General features: G+C 38.0%; 1 protein-coding gene across 3 annotated transcripts in view; it reads left to right on the top strand.

The window, feature by feature from the left end:
- The window catches only part of LOC126368154 (kinesin-like protein CG14535), a 657,648-nt gene extending 638,772 nt beyond the window's left edge, over positions 1 to 18,876 (top strand). For all 3 annotated transcript variants that reach the window (XM_050012034.1, XM_050012035.1, XM_050012036.1), the window contains exons 4-8: positions 1,451 to 1,657; positions 9,586 to 9,679; positions 13,844 to 14,041; positions 14,590 to 14,805; positions 15,186 to 18,876. In XM_050012034.1, the coding sequence (XP_049867991.1) occupies positions 1,451 to 1,657; positions 9,586 to 9,679; positions 13,844 to 14,041; positions 14,590 to 14,805; positions 15,186 to 17,878 (3,408 nt within the window). In that variant the 3' untranslated portion in view covers positions 17,879 to 18,876. The remainder of the gene's footprint in view (positions 1 to 1,450; positions 1,658 to 9,585; positions 9,680 to 13,843; positions 14,042 to 14,589; positions 14,806 to 15,185) is intronic.
- The last annotated feature ends 5,868 nt before the right edge of the window (positions 18,877 to 24,744 follow it).

The following is a 24,744-nucleotide window of genomic DNA, read 5'->3' as shown; positions in this document are numbered from 1 at the left end:
GCTGATTGTTCTAAGACGTAGTTCTCAGATAATGCAACTTAATGCATTCTAAGTAGAGCAATATCTGTAATAGTTTAACACAACACATCAACAAGGAACATGACAGGATGTAACCAGATTACTCCAGAGAATACAGCATCAGCTGGTGTTAGTTGCGGTCAATTTAGTCGGCAATATAACGCGACACGAGAAGTTGGCTTACGTTCAAATTGCTGGTAACACTAGTTCTCTTTGAACTAAAACGTTTTAAGTAGTTTAGTTCGTTGTTAATAAAACAAAACATACACGTACATTCTAGGTCATATTGTTACATTGGGCGATTTAAAGTTATGGAAGAACAAATTGAACTATGTTCAGATAATTTATCGTTTCCAGCCAAGTAGTCAATACCACATCTATAAAAAGTCACATCAAAAAAGAAATCTCTCTTAACTGTTTAGTATAATTTATTTTGAACCGGCATGTTTATAGATGTTCATAGACTTGGCAAGAGGTAAGATGATCCGTGATTCGGAAGACACATTAACGCGTTGGCCCCGGTTACTACTTACTGATGTAAGTACGTAGTCGTTACACGAGCCAAGTCAGGGGCCTTTCACAGTTAATCATAACACACACGATAGAAGAAAAGATAGACTTAGTGTGTTTGAGTACAAGAAGTATAAGTTCTTTCAAGTGAAATTTCCTGTCCGAAAATCCATGAAAAATTTTGCGTTTTTTTTTTAATTATTTTCAAGTCCATAATTTTGCGACGGAAAAATCCACTTGATAACTACTCAGAGTAACGGTCTGAATCATCCCTCAAAGTTTTCGTTACGATGTCACTAACACCCTGTATATATAAGTATCTACGATTGACACTGAAGTTATACAATAATCCCCGATCGAATCTCAGATAGAGACCAAATAGTAAGTCCTTTTAGAATCTTTTCCAATCCTCAATATTCGACAAACCTGTCCCATATGAACACGAAGTCTGTGCTCAACGAACCGTACCCTTTGAAGACGATTCACCTTCTGTGTGTAACCAAACGCTAACATTTTATAGACTAAATTGTCTAAGAATAAACATTTATTTTATTATATTTTTAACTGAGAATGGCTGCTGGATTTATACCCAGCAATAGACTCGCCCAGTCGCCCCTAGGAAATAGACGTGATAATTATATTATGTTATTTCATTTGTCTGTGAATAAATATAAAATAACACATTTTATATTTATTGTATAAACTCTTTAAATAAATAAATAAAATTCAGAAATCGAGATAATCGGAGGTATATGACCAAACCTGTAAGTGAGATTTTCCCTTCTGATTGGAAGGGTCAGATAGGCAGTTGCTTCTGCAACAACTGGAGCTGACCAATCTTCAGGTTATATAAGCAATTCCCCTAAAGAGAGGTGATGAAATAAAACCCAGCGAAAACTAACCCAAGACTCTTTTTTCCCAGGTGAAAGTGATGCTCAGAGTCGGCGCCGCAGGTGAGGGTCCCTTCACATCAGGCACACAGACCTTCGCCTTGGACAAGCGCAAGAAGCAAGTCAGCCTGTGCGAAAACGCACCGGCAGCGACCAGCGCTCCTGAAGACAGGAAGGTCGGAGTAGCTGCTCCCAAGATGTTCGCCTTCGATGCTATATTCTCGCAGGATGATTCACAGGTAAGTCAGTTTGTAATGAATTATTCGCATTTGATTACAGTCTCACCTGATGGTAAGACAATGCCGCCTTAAGTGGAACGCGCTTAGTTAAGGGGATATTAGTGCGGCGAGGTAGTACTACGTCATCGGCCCAGCAGTGTGTACAGTCGGGCGCTGTGATCGGCACATGCATAGTAACTGTCACACCTTTCGCCCCAGCAGCTTCTCCAGACATCCTGTCGGAACACGAGCTTTGCCTAGAGGGTGGTAACGGGTCTGTTCACTTTAGCTGTTACGGAGACATAATCTGCGGAGGGCGTGGCGGGGGCTGGCGCGGGGAGCGGCGGCCGTATTAATGCGCGGAAGGCCCGCTAGTTGCGAACCCCCAAATTCCAATAAGACTCCGACTGGAAACGGCATACGACACTTCTTCACATTTTACTTATGATTATATTTTACTTTTGTTTACTTGTTTTCTACCTTTTGTATTTTTTATTAACGTCTTTTTACTGTAAATGGACCAATACACCAATTATTTACTTCTACCGCGGGTTTTCTTCAGTCCCAGCAAAAACAATAACCTTAACAACTTCACTTCACATTGTTATTGAAGATAGTTTGACGTCAGACTACAATATGTTAGCCTACAACGGGACACGTTTAGCTAGTAGATTAATCACTAGCTTCTTAGAATGACTAGCTTGCAGAAAGAGGACAAGGATGGCGAAACCACTAGACAAAATTCTTTCTACACAAGAAAAAGTATATACGAGTAATACTTTTTTTCAACATTTTTCAAAATCTCAACTCCCAGGAGCGCAGCCTAGAAATCCAACAAAAGCGCTCCTATAAAAATTAGCTTACCTATGTAAAGTAGAACCAATTCCCGCACCGCGGAACAAACTCCACCCGAGCCTCCCCCGGCGAGAAATAACGAAATACTCACTATTATATAAAAGTTCCTTAAAGTTTAGACGCTCTAAGACAGGGTTAGTACTACAAAAATTGACGTAAAAGAATTTCGGAATTCTTACAACATTTTATGAACATTCTGTAAAATTAGTACATCAGGCAAACATTGTATTTTATGAGGAAAATGTTTTCGAAAGGTTGTTGTACGTTATTTTGTCCGCATTCCATTTATAAATAAGTTGACAGATAACTCAACAGAAATGACACTGAAACAAAAATTCTTTAAAATAAAATATTTTGCAACCACACAGACGTCTTCCTTATGTACTTGTAGGGAGATAGTAGAAGAGAAAACACATATGGCTCTTATTTTATTCCATTGCAGAATGAGCAAAGGGAAAATGTATTACCCCTTCTTTGCCTTGCACCCCTAAGAAAACATGTAAGAGGCAGTGCGACGCTCGGGGCCCCGTATCCCAGAATTTTATGCACCAAAAAATGTCGCCGGGCGCTCGAATTCTCGTGTTTAAATTGTTAAGCGCAGCGCACTCATATCGCCAACTTTGTTCCCACGGAATTCGCTTTTAAAATATTCCAAAACTGCTACTGGAGAATATCCTTACTTGCTCGGAATGAGGTGATGAAAGTTATGATGTTTAGTTTGGGAAAAAGACCAGTCTTGATGGAACAACATAATAAAAATCGATTTGTGATCCCTATTTTAATGACGGCATTATAGGCTGGCTGATCACCCGACTGTCTGAAAGTTCCGGATAGTACTTACTGATGTGAGTACGTAGTCGTTATATGAGCCACGTCAGGGGTCTTGTGCGGGTCAATAATAAACCAGGGTTGCTTAGTTTGGTCGTCACCTCACGACAGAAGTAGAAGTCAACCAAGTGGACCGTTCCTTGTAATTCAATACTCACTTACTTCCATTCGTTCATTAGCTAATGACATGCCTCTTTCACTTTGACATTTAATTAATACAAAACGGGAAAAAAGTGTTTCCACCATTTGCTATGGAACCTGCCCACGCCGACTTTACTTAACTAACTACATTGGTAAGTTAGAACTTACTTCAAAGCTTTTTTTCTATTATAGCAACTATTATTTATATAGCAACAGTGTTATTTAATACCAGCGGCCACAAGTGGGGATATAAATCATTATATCCATATTCCCAAATAAACAGAATTTATCTAGTTGGGAATATGTTTGCAAATCTAGTAACATAGAGAGATATTATGTCTTGTCACGTTACATACAGGAATACGTATTGGTAGCCTGTCGCGCTTCTGCTTCCGCAATACAGGTTAGATCCTAGTGCGAATGTGGGCCGTGGTCGGCCGTCCGATGGTATGCCTGTAGTACTACCGTGAACATCAGCATGTTCACGGTAGTACTAGTTTTTACTAAAAGTAAAAAAAAAATAAAAATTCTTTATTTGCGTTGTAACACTATAGTAAAAGTACAATAATAAGATACAGCTATCTTATTATTGTACTTTTACTATAGTGTTACAACGCAAATAAAGAATTTTTATTTTTTTTTTACTTTTTTACTTTTTTTTTACCCGCAATTCGTCTGCGAATATACCTTTATAAATTATAGCCTGTATTTTAGATTTAGGGAACAACTAGTTAAGCGGAAGGAAAGTTCATATTGATCAAGTGTGTTTTAACGCGGAGGTGGTTGATAGTTGCGATCCAATCAGTTTCGTGGAAAATAATAAATTAACTGGTCGCACTTAAGACCTCCTGGTTACATGTCGTTTCTGTAATAGACCAAAAACACCTACAAAAACATAAATTTTATAATTATGAACTAATGGTTCATAATTTCACCACTTTTTACAAATAATTCGCTGGGCTTAGTGACTGCACTTTTGCTCTTTGATTGTACCTCTGACTACCTCAATTGAGATATACTCCTGAGCTTATGTTACTGTTATGTGATATGTACGTCTGCGTTTACCTTAGCATTGAATCTCCATAATACAGGACAGAATATTACACTTGATATTACCTGAGAATCATGGTCTGAATCATCCCCCTCAGTATTCGTTACGGTGTCACTAACACCCATACCTACTTGTATGGCTACCTGTATGTACTTGTACCAGGTGTACTTAAATTACATCGTAACAAACACTAAGAGCAATGATTCAGCTCACTATTCTGAGTTAATATCAAGTGGAATTTTTCATCGCAAAAGTATAGAGTTGAAAATAATTTTTAAAAAATCATGAATTTTGCGACGGAAAATTCCACTTGATATTAACTCAGAATCATGGTCTAAATCATCTCTCAGAGTTTTCGTTACGATGTCACTAACACCCTGTATACCCCACTTCTGATATAATTTAATACAGTCTCGACAAGATAACAAGCGAATTAAGAGCTAATACCCGAATATGTAATTTCTCCACAGAACGTAATTTATGCGGGTGTTGTGGCTGCAACTGCAATCCCATTAATATGTGTAATCCTCTTTATCTAGTACACTGGATGCATTAGGCACCGAAGCTCAATTTGTACCTATTGTAATATATTCCCTCTGGAAATAGTACGATTTCGAATGAATTTTCGGGTGTTACCGAACTTTATGAAGCGATCGGTGGTTTGGGATTCATTTGTGGATTTTTTAAAGAATGGCTACTTATAAACGTATGTGTATTTTCGTAATTAGTTCTGTTGTTTATTTTGACTGCAGCGTGGAATAAAGATAACAAAACAAGTATTAGGTAATAGTTTCTAAAACAAAAAGTTGAAAATGTAATAAGAAATGGTCACCAACTTAATATTTTCTACTACCCAAAACAAGTTTCTTCTATAAAGAAATTCAGTTTAACATTCACATGTCGTCTATAGGTACTGTCATGAAGGTGACCTAGGTGTACCTAAGTCTACATCCATATAAATAATTAGTGATGGGAGATTGTTCCAAAAAAATAAAATCCCATTATTCGAATGATTCCACACATGGTATACGAAAGATGATAATTAAACATTCGAATCATTATTCGCTACTCGAATATTTTTTGTCAGAAATAATTCATTCAATTGAAAATTAGAATAAAATCATTCGAATCATTTTTTATTTACTTAACGTATGCAACATGTCATCTATCCCTATGTTTTATTTCATTTTAATAACATAGATTATGTTATTATTATTTTACAATTTACCTTTTTTATTGTAAGTGTTAAAGTTAAAAATAAATAAACAAATCATTCGAATGACGCAATTGGATTGCAATGTTTATTTTTCTATCGAATAATTCGAATACTCAGCCAGTCGAATGATCATTCGAATGAATGATTCCTATTGGCCCATCACTAGAAATGATCCTACAATAATTCAACTGGCAGGACAGAAGCCGTCAGGGCTTACATCGGCTTACCAGACTGGACGGCCTAGGCTGTCAGACTGGAATTATGGAATTTAGACTTCATTCGGTCGTTGGTGATCACATTTCACATTATCACTGCCTGCAGCCATTTTGAATTAATGGAATTTTAAATGCTTTGCTCTAGTTGTGGGGGCAAAGGCACCTTCTACACTATAGAGTATAAAAGGTGTTTTGTGTCAGGTGATATTATTAGTGTTACTATTGATATTATTACCGGTAGATTGATAAAGACGTTCAAATCTAATATAACGTTGGTTGATTATATTGGTTTGTTAAATACTTTGCTAAATGTTCTGTTTTATAAGCTGTCGGTTATCTAAATAAAATAAATAAATAACACCTTATGGTCATGCCTAGGTATATTCCCAATTCAAGTAGACAAAAATACACCATCCATCGCAAGATGAACTAAGTACCCTCACCTCACTGATAGACTAAGGTATCGCCGTCTATAATGGTCGAGCCAGTTATTAGTGAGAATTATTATTGCACTTAAGATAAATTAATAATTCATTAGTGCAAGTTCAAACCGACGCTCCCCGTTGGAAAAGCAAGCCGATGAACCACAGATCCGCAGTGACTCCCATAACCTCGACTAAACCAGTATTAAAATCGTTTTTCAGTAGCAGAAACAATCTACAAATTACTCAGCGACACTTAGGACACTCACTTCCGAATTCCGGGGACAAATTAAATAATTTTCCTAGCAATTAAAAAATTACGCAGTGCGATAACTAAATTGATTAACTGCGCCCCCAGCCCTCTTATTTCGAGGATCTAAGCATTTTCAATTAAAGGCCAAGAGGTGGTCATTAAAATTTTCATTCACAACAATTTCAATATTTCCCGAGCGAACGAATCCCTACGCTACAGTTGCCATGGTTTCAGGAAATTCTCGGATAATATTTCTCGCTTACTTCAATTTTAGTATTAGTTATAGACAGTGATACGGTTCACCACCTATCACGTTGGTCTAACAGAAAGCTCGGTGAGGTGTGAGTACTTAGTTCATCTTGCGATGGATGTACGTCTGCCTATCCAAATTGGGTTATAGGCCTGAGCTCATGTGGTTTTGTTCTGTTATTAAACATTTTACATCTGTCAGTTTACTACTCACAGCAAAAACACAAGTACCTAACTGATTTTATTAATTTTATTCGCTTTCAACATTCAGTTTACTGGATACGGCCAGTATGGTAGTCGCAACTGATTCGAAAATTGGGGCTTCTCTATGTTTACCATCAGGCATAGTTGAGCCAACATACTTGGTCAATATAAAAAATATATAAAAAATACGTCAAATTATATTTCGTTGTTAGCTTAAGAGGGAGGTCACACAGTGCGTTGTAGGTCAGTTGCGTTGTATGTAAATCAAAACCACCTGCCATACAATGCTCTGCGACATCGTGGCACTCAGCATGAAAAACATTGCGCCACTGATCAAACAAGATATCAAGAATTCAAAAACAACATAGTTTTTTTTTTCAAACTTACTTAAGGCCAAAAGGCAATGTGTTTGTCACGTTAAGCTCATTCCATTTTTAAATTTACTTACTTTCTTATCACCATCTTTCCTCTCAATCTTTTCCTCATTTTAAATAACGAATTCATGGCGACCCTCTGGTGGACTAATCTCAGTGCCGCCACCTTAAGTCCTTTTAATTATCTGGGGGTCCGCTGGAAAGAAAACACCAGAAGGTGGGCTCAGGCGGCTTTGGCACGTAAACACGAGCTAAGTGCCGGATTTGCCTAAATAATTCAACCGGGGTACTGCTCGCAAATATAGCTGAAACTTTGTACTAATATGTAGAGTACCTATGTGGAGTAAATTGTCAAATAACTTTGTAGAGCAGTGAAAAACAAACACTACACAGTCTACACATTTTTTTTGACGAGACTTATTGTAGGTTTGCCGCAGATGTCATTAACTACTTGGCCGGAAGGCTACACACAATTGGGTAGTTTCCTAGGTCAAAGATAAATTCATCATCATCATCATCAGCCCATTAACGTCCCCACTGTTGGGGCACGGGCCTTCCCTATGGATGGATAGGGAGATCGGGCCTTAAACCATCACGCGCGCCCGGTGCGGATTGATGGTTATTAACGACTGCTAATGCAGCCGGGACCAACGGCTTAACGTGCCTTCCGAAGCACGGAGGAGCTCGAGATGAATACTTTTTTTTAAAGATAAATTATGAAATTCTAATTACTAAATAAGAACACACCTAAACGTGACAAAAATCGTTTCGTTTTTCTATTTAAATTATTTATGAATTTTAAACAAGAAAAACTTAATAAGAAGTCCGTTTTATCACGTTTTTCTATGACGTCACAGTGTGCTTTTTCAAACAAATTCCATTGTAATTTCGTGTTTTGACGTTTAAAAAGTAACTGATTTGACTAGTTGGAAACTAAACTATTTAGTTTTATTCAGATTGTGTTGCTGTCCATACCTTTCTACCTTTGGCACGTCAGAGCGTGAGTTTTTGCCATTTCATCGTATTATTTTGGGCAAGCGGTTGAGACCTCTTGAATTCATAATGGTAGTGTGTTCATTAGAGCGTGAACTGCAAAGTGCTTTTTCACAGCTTTAAGATGTAATTTCGTTTCAAATTGGTCATTCTCCTTTAATAATAATAATAAACTATTATTTATTTATTAAAGGCAACACAGATCCATTTATTTGTTAGTACAATTCACTTAACTTATGCTAATACCTTATAACTAGAGATTATTACGGCCTCCGTGGACCAGTGGTTGAGCGCTGGGGTCGCGATCCGGAGGTCCCGGGTTCGAATCCCGGAGGGTAAATATTCACTTTATGATCCCTAGCTTGGTTAGGACATTACAGGCTGATCACCTGATTGTACAAAAAGTAAGATGATCCGTGCTTCGGAAGGCACGTTAAGTCGTTGGTCCCGGTTACTACTTACTGATGTAAGTACGTAGTCGGTATATGAGCAATGTCAGGGGCCTTTGGCGGCTCAGTAGAAACCCTAACACCAGGGTTGATGAGATCGGTAATCCACCTCACAACCCACACGATAGAAGAAGAAGACTAGAAGGGATTTGACACGCTTTGTACCGGGTGAGAGCCTTCAGCGCTCCCCATTAGTCCGGCCAAGTAGTTTATGCCATCTCCGGAAAATCTTCAATAAGTCACGTGAAAAAAAAGACACGCTTTATTAGGTCCAGTATGAGAGAGATGTCTATTCGAAATCTATTTGAAATTGCAGCCAGGATTGTATTACTGACCCGTATTCTGTTCAGCAGGGATGAGGTTTTTTACCCCAGATGGCGTCAAAACCATCTACACCCAACTCCGCAAACATGGCCGACGCGCTATAGTAGCGAGGCAGCCGCAACAGTACCCTGAAGGCATTATTGTATCCACTGCATTTGCGCGACCAATTTGAATATTAAAATAGGTGGTAAAATAGTTTACTGACCTACTTTACTTATAGAGGAAAACCACTGCCCTATTTTTCCCTAAAAAGTAGCATGGAAAATGCTGCACCGACAAGAGCGTGGCTCTTAAATTGATAATGATGTGATGAAAGTTAAGCGATATCTCTCTCGGCTCTCGAACGCAATACTTAATTACCTGCATTTGTTTCAGACGGAGATCTGCGCGAGCGCACTGACAGACGTAATCCACGCTGTCATCAACGGCACAGACGGTTGTCTCTTCTGCTTTGGACACGCAGGCCTCGGTTAGTGACCACTATTATTATTTTAATTTTGAAAGAAAATAATGATTTATTCTGTATTCTAAAATACTTCGTATCCATAACCTATAGTATTTCAGTGGCATATACCTACAGGATGTTAATGACATCGTAACGAATACTGTAGGGGATAATTCACACCATGATTCTGAGTTAACATCAAGTAGAATTTTCCGTCGGAAAATTCATAAAAAGTTTAGTGTTTTTCTTAATTATTTTCAGTTTCATACTTTTGCGTTGGAAAATTCAACTTGATGTCAACTCAGAATCATGGTCTAAATCATCCCTCAAAGTTTTGTTACGATGCCACTAACAGCCTGTATAAGTAACGACACATTACTATATTATCTTTCTAATCAAATCAAATACACTTTATCGCACAGAACTCTTAATTATAACAATCATACAACAAAATGAATACATTACAACCTGCCGGCCTTTATTGCTCTAGAGCAGTTTCTTCCAGGCAACCACTACCAGGAAACAAACATTTACTAGACTCGGATACTGGAAGGTGCAACATTATATAAATAAAGGTACTTACTTAAACTAAAATTAATAAGTACGTATAATAACCCTGCAATCTTTTTATCGTCGGGAAACTTAAAAAGTCTATTGATATGATTGTTGCATTCATTTCAAGATAGATTGGTTCTAAACAATATATAAGTAAGACATTGATCTTTAAAACAAAAGTTAGCATAATTACGTTTATTTTAGTCTAAAAATTCACACTATCCACAGATTTATTAAGCCTTTTTCACAACATACTAGCTACTTGCTTTTAATCTCGTGCGCCATAATACGAGTGTGCGTCAAACCACAAGTTGCCGACTATTTTATCAAGTCACTTTAGAGTGAAAAACTTTGCTCGAGCTGCCGACATTTGCATCGAAATGGGAAAAGCCAGAGTCTTAATTGAAAGTTTGATAAATACGAGGTGAGAGGTTTCGAGAACGGAGCTTCAAGCCGCTTCTTTGGCTTGAAAGGAGTTGAAACAATTTTGAACACGCGTGGGATCGACTTTATCCTTATGTTCTTCTTTATCTTATGCTTTGAGAATCACTTATTCTGCTATTCATGTGGGATATAGAAATAACACGGGACGTAAATTTTATTATTGAAAATTAAGTGAACTACTTACTAATGTATTTAATTACTAATATTCGTCACATCCTTTTTTTTTTAAATACAGATTTATTATAGTTACAATGTTAATAAAATATATAACAGTCAAATTAAAAACCTACACTAAAATACATCAAAATACAAAAATATATATATATATAAAAACCCATATCAAACGTAAAAAAGCCTTCCGGAAAGCGAGCCCCGCCCGAACGTGCCATTATGCTTGCAGCGTTGCCTCTCTGGACCGCAAGTGAAATACGCTGCGCGAGGAAAAAGCCAGCTCGAGGATCTCCGCCTCCAACCCTTATACGGCGACCAACATCACGCACCAAAGCTTAACACACGGGATATTTTAAATATCTTTACTCCTTATATTTTAACAAAATCCTCTAACCCGACCGACATTGCACCATCGACTCACCTTTCTTACTTTTTAAAACTGCCTTACGTCCTATTCATTAACCATCCTCCTTTCATACCATAAACAATCAAATTCCCATTCATTATCCTTCCATAGTATTCTCACTTTCCTACATTCATATATTTAATGGACCGAATAGATGGATTTATATTGAAAGAGCCGTGGTAGCCCAGTTGGTAGAACGCTTGCCTCTCAATTTGAGGTCGCAGGTTCGAATCCAGCACAGCAGCACCAACATATCCTAACCTAAACCAATGATTGTCGAATTTATTTTCGAATTCATGTTTGGATCACAAATTAATGATTATTGTGAGGAAACCCACATTCCCGAGAAATGCATTTTCGGAGGTGTGTGACCTAACCTGTATTGGGTGGGTTTTCCCTTCGCGGGTTGGAAAGTGAGACAGGCAGTCGCTTCTGTAAAAAACCGGACCTGTCAAATCTTCAGATTAGGTAAGCGGACGCTATGAAAAACGGGATAATGCTAGGGATGATGATGATGATATATTTAATAGACCGTCTTCTTAGAAAAGCCGTCTAAAAGAACCGATTATTTAGATATTTTTTTTTGCTAAAATACTGATTCCAGTCTCTATTAATTTTAAAGATACATATTTAATGTAAGTACAGGCGATCTTACATTAAATCTTTGATGAGAGTGGAAGAAGCGAAGGTGGTGTGTCAGGATCTGAGTAAGTGGAATTCATTGGTCTCTGCCTACCCCAAAGGGAAGTAAGCGTGATCTTATGTATATACGGTCACGAGCATTAATATGTATACACTTTGGTACCATGTCACATTAACTTTTTTGACAAATTGAACTGTAAGTCTCACTAAATGTAAAAAACCGACATGTATGTTAGTGCGACAGAGTCCTAAAGTGGGTACATTCAAATATGTTAGTGCGACAGAGTCCTTAAGTGGGTACATTATATTGCTCATGACTGTATGTAAATTCAAATGTTGACTCACGTTTTGTTCAGCTTGATTGTCATTCTAATAGGCTATTGCTGTTTGTACCTTGAATTGGTTAGTTTCCTAGGTCAAAATAATGACAGCTCTAAAGGTGCCAAAAACATTTCATTTTCCTATTTAACTTATTTATGAATTTTAATAAAGAAAATGTAATAATAAGTGCGACATTTTGTCACGTTTTCCTATGACGTCCCAGGTTATTTTTCATACAAATTCCATAGTAATTTCGTGTTTTGATGTTTAGTAATTTGTCCGGCCAAGTAGTTAATGCCATCTACGGCAAATCTACAATAAATCACGTCAAAAAAAAAATATGTTTTGGAAACTAGGCTATTTTAATTCTGTATCAAAACTGGATTTGATATTAGACCGGACATTAAAATCCTCAACTTTGAAAAAAATATATTACGAGTACAAAGTTCTCTTCTCGCAAAAATATAACCCAAATTCTGCGAAACCGAAATTAATTTTGCTCTCAGAAGATTCAGCCTTATTAATCCTACAGAATTAACTCAGTACCGAGATAATACTGTAAGCAAACAATCAGGAATAGGCTTATATTTTCATTATACTGATAATACGAGAGTATAAGATAATCGTGAGTTTCAAAATCTCACCCCACCGCAAGGATTATGGTTTCAATGCAAATTGAACAATAGCTTCCTTCGAAGAAAGTTTCGGTTTACGATGAAACTACAAAATTAGGTGCTATATAGGGTGTTAGTGACCCGAAAAAGAGCCGTGGTAGCCCAGTTGGTAGAACGCTTGCCTTTCACTTTGAGGTCGCAGGTTCGAATCCAGCACAGGCCTAAACCAATGATTGTCGAATTTGTTTTCGAATTCGTGTTTGGATCATAAATGATTATCACGAGATCAGCGGTGAAGGAAAACATAATGAGGAATCGTACATATCCGAGAAATTCATTTTCGAAGGTATGTGACCTAACCTGTATTGGGCTGGATTTCCCTTCGCGGGTTGGAAGGTCAGACAGGCAGTCGCTTTTGTAAAAACCGTAAATGGCAAATCTTCAGGTTAGGTAAGCGGACCCTGTGAGAAACGGGATAAAGCTAAGGAGATGATGATGACAGTGTGTTAGTGACATCGTAACGAATACTGAGGGGGATGATTCAGACAGCTTCACGACTGTATCCCCGAAAGAATAGACAGAGGTGCATATTTATACCACTTACGCCAGTTATGTTTAAGTCACATGTAATACGGAGCGAATCTATTGCTATTAATCGGGCACAAATCCTGGAAACTACGTTGAGTTAAAATATCAATAAAAATGTTTAATTAATATTACGTATATTTAACATGTTACGATCATAGATAATTTATTTATTTATTAGGTTTGCCAACAGACAAAAACACTTTTACACGTAACTTAACCTATATACAAATACTGAACTAGTGCTCATCCAATTATAGGCAAACACAACATGCTAATTTAATTACGCTACATAGGACGAAAATCAATTGATATCACGTAATTCAAACTAATGTCGAATACAAACTTTTTGCGCCCGAGCCGGGATTCACGCGTTCTCCGAACAGGGTTATCACGGATAGGATAGAAAAAATAAATACATAAAAATAAAATTAAATATTCTTCTCGCAGGTAAATCCTATACAATGTTGGGACGACCGGACACCACGGCGTCTCTGGGCGCGATACCCTGCGCCATCACGTGGCTCTTCAGAGGAATCCAGGAGCAGCGACACAAATGTGGCACTAGGTTCTCAGTTAGAGTCTCTGCCGTGGAGCTGTGCACTAATACCAACCAGATACGGGACCTGTTAGCGCCTTATCATAATGGTAAGTGACTTCTTCTTATCGTGTGGGTAGTGAGGTGGAATACTAGCCTCATCAACCCTAGTGTCAGGGTTATGATTGAGCCGCCAAAGACCCCTGACATGGCTCATGTAACGATTACTCATTTACATCAGTAAATAGTAACCGGGACCAACGGCTTAACGTACTTCCGAAGCACCAATCTTACTTTTGGACAATCAGGTGATTAGCTTGTAATGTCCTAACCAAACTAGGGATCACAAAGTGTTTTTTGTGATATCTCCCCACCGGGATTCGAACTCGGGGCCTCTGGATCGTGAGTCCAACGCTCAACCACTGGACCACAGAGGCCGTTATAGTAAGTGGCCATAATTGGAGACACATTCCCGAGCAATGCGTTTCGGAGGTATGAGACCTAACCTGTATTGGGCTGGTTTTCCCTCCACAGGTTACCAGACAGGCAGTCGCTTTTATAAAAAAAACCGGACATGAAAAATTTACAGGTTAGGTAAACGGTGATGAGAAAGTAGTTTGATTTGAAGTCGTAGTCTAAAATTTATTTATCTCCACAGATACGGAGCAGTCACCAGGAGTCTATCTGAGAGATGATCCACTCTTCGGGACTCATCTTCAGAACCAGTCCGAACTTCGTGTGCATAGTGCTGAGAAAGCAGCGTTCTACCTCGATGCTGCGCTTGCGACGAGAGGCGCGCGGGAGGAGGGGAAGGACAGCCATCTGCTGTATACCCTCCATGTTTACCAGTACAGTGTAGGAGGGAAAGGAGCAGGTAATTTTAGTAAGAATTATTAAATCGACCCAGTGTCCCAGGATCGACAAAATAAGTCCCCCAAAAGTCTACCTGTATACTTTAACTATACTGCATTTGGATATTTATATTTCGGGGACTAAATTAAATAAGATATATCTTCTTTAACTTAATAAGACCCGAATTTCGAGACTCAATAATTAATCAACGGGAATCCGACATCTAAAGGACATTGTATGTCAAAACAATTCAAAAAGATGTTAAATCATAACTATGGTATTCACAATATTATATCAATTAATAATTCTTTATTGCACATATCACTACATAAGCACTATAGGCGGCCTTATCGCCAAACAGCAATTCATAACAGTTCATTATATCACGGTATTTTTTTACAGTTGCCGGAGGGAGGAGCCGCTTGCATCTCATCGACCTAGGAAACTCCGAGAGAGGCAAAACAAACGGTGGAATACCGTTATCAGGATTAGGCAATATACTACTCGCGATTTTTAACGGCCAAAGACATCTGCCATATAGAGACCACAATCTGACTCACGTAATGAAGGAATGTCTCGGTTCTCTGACCTGTCATACGGCTATGATTGTCCACGTATCACCAACAGTTCAGAATTACTCAGATACTCTGACCACATTACAATTAGCCTCAAGAATACACAGGCTAAGACGGAGGAAAATAAAATACTCGTCAAACAACAACGCCGGGTCAGGAGGTAGCTCTGGTGAAGATGCTTCAAAACCCAGCAGCAGTGAACCAGACCCATCTAGCAGTGACCTATCAGCTGATACAGTCATTTACGTAGGACCTCTAGACGACGCTACTGATGGAGAACACCCACCTGTCTACATCCCTCACATAAATTCTGGTGACAACAGATGTGTTCTAAGTAAAGCTCTAAGAGGCTCAGCCGCAGAACACAAACATAAGTCATCATTATCTAAAGTCGTTGAGGAAAAAAGCCCTGTACATAAATTACACTCGTCACCCAAATCGTCTCCAATGAAAGCTGCCCTTCATTCATCTGGCCATACCCCAAAGTCGTCTCCAGTTCATTCGGTTACGTCAAAATCTACGCCACTGAAAAAAGCTTGTCCAAAACAACCAGAAGATTCCAAAAGTGATGAACAATGGATAGACGGACCAAGAATTTCTAAATCAAAACTTGTAGAAGCTCGACACATAATCAAAGATACGCAAAGTAAACGTGAAACTTGGATCGATGGACCTATGCAAGAAAATAAATTGCCTATGCCTATACCATTTGAGGCGGTTCCTAATCCATCTAATTCAATACCTCTGCAGATTGGCGTACTGAATTCCCATGGAAATGAAAATATTGGGTACGGATATATGGATAACCATAAGAAAAATATGATACGGAAATGGGTGGAAAACCAAACCTCTCAAATCCATAAGTCTAAACATACTTCACCGAGTCACAAAGCTCATACAAGCCACAAAGATACTGGTCAAAAACAATTAGACGTAACAGAAACACACAAAATGGAAACAATAATTAAAGATTCTGCAAAACGCGTCCATGTTGAAGAGTCCACTATAAGAACTGGTTTGAAAGCAGGCTCGAAAGGTATGGCGATAGAAGAAGAAAATGTAGGTCCGCCTACTTCCGAACAAAATACGACACCTAAGAAAGTAAATCCTGCTAAAGCGACAAAGAATGATATTGATGAAGATGATGACAGTGAGGAGCTAGCGGAAATACCACCAGCTTTGCCACTTATACAACCTAGCAGTCTCAGTAGCAGAGAGGTATCAATGGAAAGTTTAGATAGTAAATACAAAGAACGGCTAAGAATGGATGACGAAATGATGTCAAATCATAGCAGAGACATTAACATGCACGGCATGAGCAAAGGTCTAGTAGATGATGATGACGAAATCTTAGAAATAATTGAAGTAGAAGAGCCATTAGAACCAGTTCCAATGCAAGATTGTTGTCTTCAAGTTACTGAAGAAGATATTGCTTACTGCATGGGACTTGAAAATCCTTTACCAGAAGTTGACCAAGAGGACTCTGAAGACCACCCTCTAAGAATTCTCAGTCAAGAAAACTTGACAGTAGCGTCAACATTTACTGATACACTATCGTTGTACAGCGAAGTTGAACGACAAATAAGAAATGAGGCCTATCTTCGACAAACCATGGGATTTTATATAGAAAATTTTAATTGTGAGCTAGGCGATCTAAATTTTCAAGAAAGTCTACCTTCATCTCGATCGAGACTCGATGAAATAATGGGTTTGACTGATTTGTATGGTTCGCGACGATTAGACAGTAATGATATGCCTATCTCAAGAATTGCTCCACAGTTTCAATCACTTTCTTTGTCAAACGTTCGTGATACTGAAGAATTTCACGGTGACGGTTCAGTTTATAGTGAACCTGCTTATAGACCCAGTGACAAAATATGTGATAGTTGTAAACGGACTATGTCAAGACCAGGCAGTGCAGTGGGAGAATGTGGAGGTTATCACGAATTAGACTCTGCATGTAATGATGCATACGGTCCATTTGAAAGATACCGTGGTAATGACATTACAGATGCCCGAATAGCTTCACTGAGACACCCAGATGGAGCATCAGATCCCAATTTACGCGAAGAAAGACGAGTTCCCGGCAATGGAGCTCCCATAGCTAATTTTAAAGAATTAAAATCGAACTTGCACCTAGAAGTAACACCCCCTGTTGTGACAACAGAACCTAGATCAGAGAAATGTGAAAAAGGAGACAAGGTTGTAGCAAGAGTTGCTGCCTCTTCTAAACCAGATGGGTATGATAGTGGTCATGAGTCGACACCACGTACTGGGAAACACAGTCCTGCAGCGACTTCGAGACGAGCCGAGTCAGGTTATGATTCAGTTCCAAGAGATTCTGACGCATCTTCTTTGGATTCTTACCCAACCCGTAGAGCGGCTGTTGCACGAGCACACGCCAAAAAGCACACAACAGCCAAATATAAACAACACAGCGATCGGTCTTTCTGTTCTTGGCTTCGCAACCCCTTCACCTGCAAATACGCGGACACAGATCCCGAGATCAGCGATTTTTAACGACGAGGCACATACCTTGTAGTCTGTGTGTTTAAAATTCTAAATATTATATCATTAAGCTACGTTACCGAATTTAATCTGGAGACTGCTTTTGTACTCTAGACATACATTGTATTTGTAAGGGCTTCGCACTATTCGATGAGGTTACCACTGTATTTTTCTATAACTAATGAAAGCTTCTCTGTGCTCTGAAGTCTATTTTTAAATATTAGTGGAATATCATTTAGGTAATATATCGGTGTAAATACAAATGCAACGAATGCCATTTGACTAACTATGTTCGTATCTTCTGCTCACTTTTTGTACTTTTATATTCATGAACTTGCTCTTCATAAATGATTTGTTTCGAAGTAGCTTTTGTACGAGAGTTTCGATGTTAAACCAAAAGTAAGGTCAGGAGTCTTCCTCTGTCTTCCCCAACTGTAACTTCTTCATATCGAGAAGTCTATCATATTTTCTATCTGCACTGGCACTGGCCTCAATATTGTCGTGTTATTTGACAATTTTATTCCAATCACCATTTGTTACATCATCTTCAATGAACATCCAAAAACTATCCTTTGGGTACATTAAATGGTCCTAACCAAGTAATATCAACTGCATAGCTAAATTGGCTAATTAGTATAATATTATGCATGGAAAAATAAATTGTCTTGTACTATTTCTTAATAGTTATATGAATTGATATGTTCGATAAGAATTTTTAGAATGATCTGTGCAGTTTTAAAGGATGTTTTGTTACTTTAATGTTAGACATTTTGTTGACTATTATAAAGTGATTGGAATAAAAACTAATCTTTATTATATGAACTAATAACTCGTTTTAGAACTAAGACTGTTGTGTCATTGGCCATGTCTTACATAGCTTTAATATTTTGATATTGTATGAACGTTCACTACATTGGATACAGCATGACTGTATGTAAATAAACCTTGAAGTATTCTTGAACATCAGCTGCATCATCTTTAGTATACATATTTTGGCATAGACAATTCATCCTTAACCTCTCATCTGCCGAGATACCAGACTCAATAGATTTTACATTGTGTCTGGTCGAGATCCGCGTTCCGGCAGATGAGAGGTTAAATTGTTAATTTACACATCTGCCCAAAGATACAAGCAATGATTTTATCATCATCATAAGCCCAGTGTAGTATTCATTCGCTTCCAGCCACCTTCTGCAAGTCGTCCCGCCATCTTGCCAAGGGTCGACGGCTGCGTTTCTAGGAAAACTGAACTTTAAGTTGTAATGATGACTTACGATCTGTGACTATTCATATCATCAAGTTATGACAGACGTGTGACAATAGATGAAACTGATGTTCAAGAATACCTTCTTCAACTTGATTGCAATCAATGTGGCTTTATGAAATGTTGGTGAACTTAGTTAACGCTTTATATTGTCAATGTTTTGTTATCGTACGATTAATACAAATATATATTATATCCTAAATTCTACTCTGCGTTCGTATTAGTTTACAATAAATTGTTCAATTTCAATTGAAGGTCTGTTTTGTTTTTCTATCCATTTTGCTTACGACGTTGATAATACCCCTAAGAATGTCATGAAAATGAAACAAGAAACTGTTACATATCGTGTCTATCTTCTAAGATACAAAACTGCCCTCATCAGTTGCATATCACAGGGTCATGTACGGTCACGAGCAGTAATATGTATACACTTTGGTACCATGTCACATTAACTTTTTTGACAAATTGAACGGTAAGTCTCACTAAATATCAAATATGTTAGTGCGACAGAGTCCTAAAGTGGGTACATTATATTGCTCATGACTGTACATTCACAAGTTTTGCTCTTTTCTATTTGCTTCTTGCGGTGATTCTGTCTCAGTGAGGTTGTGTATGTTGTTTACCTTCATAAAATAAAGTACAGTAGTTAAAATATACGTCTTCGTTACTCGCCATAATAAAATCATCTACATAGACATAAAAAGAGTGAATAAAACCTCTCTCGGTAAAAACCATGAATAAATAAAACGAGAATCGCAACTTGCAGACGCCCTTGGGGCTAAATTTCAAAATCTTTTGGGATATAAACTTTTTCCCCCATGTAAAGCGTTGTAACTTTTCCCCGTTAGAAAGGAGGGGTGGGGGGGACTATTATCTTTCATTTCTCCAGTAATTTAACATTCTCTGAGCGCCCCAAGAAAATCAGGCTATCAAATAAGTCGCTTACCCTCTTTCTTGGGGGTGACAACTTTTTTTGTGGAAATCTCCCAATAATTTGCGAAAGTGGCAGCTGCTTAGCCCATAACGCTTATCGAGTGCTAAAAAGATTTCTTTTTCGCGTTTAAACGCCAAGGAAATTGGTAGGGGAAAGCAATTTTGTCGTACTTTTATTAGGTGCAATTACTGGTACGACGCGACCTAAGTAAGGAAGTAAACAAGAAGAGGTAGCTCCATATTTATTTTGAAATAGGGTTTGAACATATTAGCAATACATGCTTACACAAATAAAGATGCACGGTCATGAGCATAGGGAACAGTTAAGACACTTTGACTTGAAAGTCACCCTCTTGTCGGTGTAGCATTCCATGAATTCCGTCCAGTCTCTGTTTTGTTTCGTATCATGGGCAAATCTTAAATATCGACTCTGATTTTTCAATGAACGGATAAAATATTTGTCAATGGAATATCGAAATGTTGCATGAAAAAATCAAGTGGACTATATTCTGCGAACTATTGAGATTGATGCTATCTGACTATTGAGAAATCAGCTCTAAAAGGCCTCCTCTCAACGCTCTTAATGGCCTCCGTGGTCCAGTGGTTGAGTGTTAGGCTCACAGTCCGGAGGTCCCGGGTTCGAATCCCAGTGGGGAAATATCATAAAAATTAGTTTGGTCAGGACATTACATGCTGATCACGTGATTGTCCGAAAGTAAGATGATTCGTGTTTCGGAAGGCACGTTACGCCGTTGGTCCCGGTTACTACCTACTGATGTAAGTAAGTTGTCGTTACATGAGTCAGGTCAGGAGCCTTTGGCAGCTCAATAGTAACTCTGACACCAGGGCCTCATCAACCCTTAGTACTCCATCTCACAACCCACACGAGAGAAGAAGAAGAAGCTCTAAAAGAACTTTGTATTGTGACCATTAGTCTTCAGTTCACTTTGCCTATACCACTATCACCATCATCATCCTGCCTTGTCCTGTTTGTCACAAGGTTCGCTAACCTAACCCGAAGATTTGACAGGCCCGATTTTTAATAAAAGCGACTGCCAGTCTGAACTTCCAAGCCGCGAAAAACCAGCCCAATACAGACCGATAGTGGCTTTACCTACACCGCAAGCGTAAAATGTAGTAGTACGAACTCTTAAGGAGTTATAAAGATGTTATAATCCCCTTACACCAATAATTAATGACACGTCAACTGTGGGGAGAACTTCAGACGAGATTACATCAGGAAGGAGATTGTGGCTTAAGATATTTCGTTGCATTGCGTAAGTATTAGAAGAAGAAAAACTAGGAATGAAATAATAATTCTACTAAAATAAACAACTAATTCAAATTAAATTTTACTCACTAACATAGATACTAAGTTTGTGTAACTACTAACATCTTATGGACAATCTTAGTCTGAAATAAAATATTTTAATTTTAATTTTTTTAAATTCAATTCAAATTATTTATTTCAGATTAATATCCATAATTATAAGTACATCAGATTAGATTAGATAAATTAAAATTAAATTAAATTATATAAAATCAAATAAAATTAATATTATTAATAAAAATGAAATAAAAATACATTGGTGCCCATTCGGGTGCACACAAACTTAACCCAAATTCAGTTCGACAGCTCTCAAATGAGTGCCGTCCTGCACTTACATTAACTGCAAGAAAGGGATAGAGCTAATTTTAGTCCTGTCAAACTTAGTCAAAATTAGTTCGATGGTTGCTCGAACTGTCACCAATAAGTTACATTATTATCATGATTAAAACACATAATACCGGGTTCTTACCGCGTTAAAACCAGAGTCTCATATCCCTGATTTTAACGCGGTAAGAACCCGGTATTATGTGTTATAAATTATAACTAATAAAAAGCTCACTCGAGGCTTTATTTTACTAGGACACTATGGTTGCGCCACCAACGGGAACTATTCAAGATTCCGTTGCCAGCAACAAATTGGTTGCGCAACCAGGTCCTTTATACATTTGCATACATTCTGTGCTCTAGTCAGATACTTCATCATTAATTATTATGGTTGCAGTAATAAGTGAAATTACTTTCTTACCTACCCTAGCTCAACTGAGACTAAATTCAAATTCAAAAATATCTTTATTCAGTAGATAACATAGTTACACTTTGAATCGTCAATTTTTACATAACGAACGTCTCATCCGCCTAAAACTACTGCAGCTTCTCACAACCTGTATAGCCGGGGGACTTAACCTAACGAAATAGTTTTTTTTTTTTCTATCATAGAACGTACAGCTGCTTAGTTTACATTAAAAAGATAATAAATGAAAATGCAAATCAAAAAGAAGAGGGGTTTCGAGGTAAGACAATTGGACAAACTACTTATTTTTGGTTTTTCTAAAGTGTTCTCCTCATTGAACATTCGATTCAAAAAGAACCATATTAAATCCAATCTACGATATTAGTTTTATATAACTTTCGATACAATTTGCTACAATATCATAGCAGGCGAAAAGAGTAATAATACAAACGTAATATTTAATAACGCAGCCTTTAGGGGCGACGGCAATAAGTAAAATGCGGATAAAAATAATGGCAGAAACAAAAGACGTGTCCGCGGCGGGATCGAACCTGGTACGTGAGGAGACTAACCACTGAACGGCGCGACATATCGGAACTGCTGGCCACTGATACTTATGGAGGAAGACAGATACTATCGGAAGGAGCGAGTATAAGTATAATAATTTTGTATATTAATACCCCGAGACTCGAGGCCTTTGAAATGTGGTGTTGGAGGAGGATGGAAAGAATAAGTTAGACAGAAAGGGTTACAAATGAGGAAGTGCTAGTAAGAGTAAGGGAAAAAAGACAAATACTGAGAAATATTGAGAACAGAAGAGGCAAGATGATTGGACACCTAATAAGACGACGAATTTATTAAAAACATCATAGAAGGAAAGCTAGAAGGAAAGAGAGGAAGGGGAAGACGAAGAATAGCTTACATGGAACAGATTAAAGAAAAGGTTAACGTCGTGTCCTCGCGGGAAGTCAAGGAATTGGCCTTTGATAGACTGGAATGGAAAATACTACACCGACAAGAGCGTGGCTCTTAAATTGATGATGATGATATTAATACCGTCCTTCTCACTCACATAGCGTTTTCGCTGGAATGAGAGTAAGAAAAAACATAGTTACTAGAATCCGGTCAGCTGTTCATCAAAGTCTACTAAGGGATTGAATCCTTGCCATAATGGGCTGCCAATATTAATAATAGTATAAATGACGATTTTCATCATATTCGATTCGACGCAGTCGTTACATGAGTCATGTCAGGGGCGTTTGGCGGCTCAATAGTAACCCTGACACCAGGGTTGATGAGGTTGGTAGTCCATCTCACAACCCACACGATAGAAGAAGAAGGTTTACCTTCTTCAACATAGTTACACTTTAAATCGTCATTTTTTACATAACGAACGTCTCATCCACCTAAAACTACTACAGCTTCTCACAAAATAAATAAATTTTTCGTTATACTCACTCCAACAAATATTCAACACAACCTCGATAAAGGCTTGCTTAGCGTAACAAGCAAATTTCAACCCCTATGCAACGAGCTAGGGTGGTTTCCACTAAAGATTGTATATTTACGATGGTATGTATGGAAGTGAGCACGTGACATGCACGGGAAAAGAAAAATAATAACAAAACGAATGAGCCACAGCGCCTCCCCAAATTGTATTTCAATCCCACAACTTACGGAAAGAATACGGAGGGAGTTTAAAAATTTTAAGAAATCATTAGGGTATTTGTCTGTGTCAACGATAAAATATAAAATGCTAATCTAGATATTTATTTCTGTCTAAGAAGATCAAAAAACAATCTCATTTTACATTTTTTTGACTGGTTTTCGAATTTTAACAATGAGTACGGAGTTTGACCCCTTTTATTGACGTCACAGGACATCGACATCAACAGTGGCTGCAAGTTGTCTTTGATTACTTATGGCTCTGCCCACCCCATTAGGGATTACGGGCGTGAGTTTATGTATGTATGTATGTGTCACAGTACAGTATTGCCATACAAACTTCAAAAAACTTTCGTTTTGACGTTTCGTGTATCTCATTTGACAGATGTTGTCAAATAATCTAACGCTGGACTGGGAATAAAGTATGAAAAACGACTTTATTAGCACATAGTCCGATTCGCAAAAGAATCAATTCAAAAGGCACTTGCTAGGTAAGCATGTCCGGCTAGGTGACCACATTGTCACTTACCAACGCGAACATGTACTTAGTCAAAATATAAAATGCGCTTACTATCCCAAACGTATCGTAAAAGAGGACTTAAGACTTTTCGTACACAGTTCAAATTCAAATTCAAAAATATCTTTATTCAGTAGGTAACATAGTTACCTACACTTTGAATCGTCATTTTTTACATAACGAACGTCTCATCCGCCTAAAACTACTGCAGCTTCTCACAACCTGTATAGGCGAGGAAAAGAAGCTGTAAGAAAAACCTCGGCACAGGGCCCTAGACGTTCTTTAAAAAAAAACATAAAATATTGTTATACAATTGATAAAATGTTACAATTGATAAATGACAGTTAATAAAATGCAACGCAAGTTCCCAATTCCCGATGGCTTTAGTAAACGGGTAGCTAACTAACTAAACGACTCACCGCAATACTTTACGGAGCTT

Source organism: Pectinophora gossypiella, chromosome 7 (genome assembly GCF_024362695.1).
Source record: "Pectinophora gossypiella chromosome 7, ilPecGoss1.1, whole genome shotgun sequence".
NCBI lineage: Eukaryota > Metazoa > Arthropoda > Insecta > Lepidoptera > Gelechiidae > Pectinophora > Pectinophora gossypiella.
This window is presented reverse-complemented; position numbering and strand designations above follow the sequence as displayed.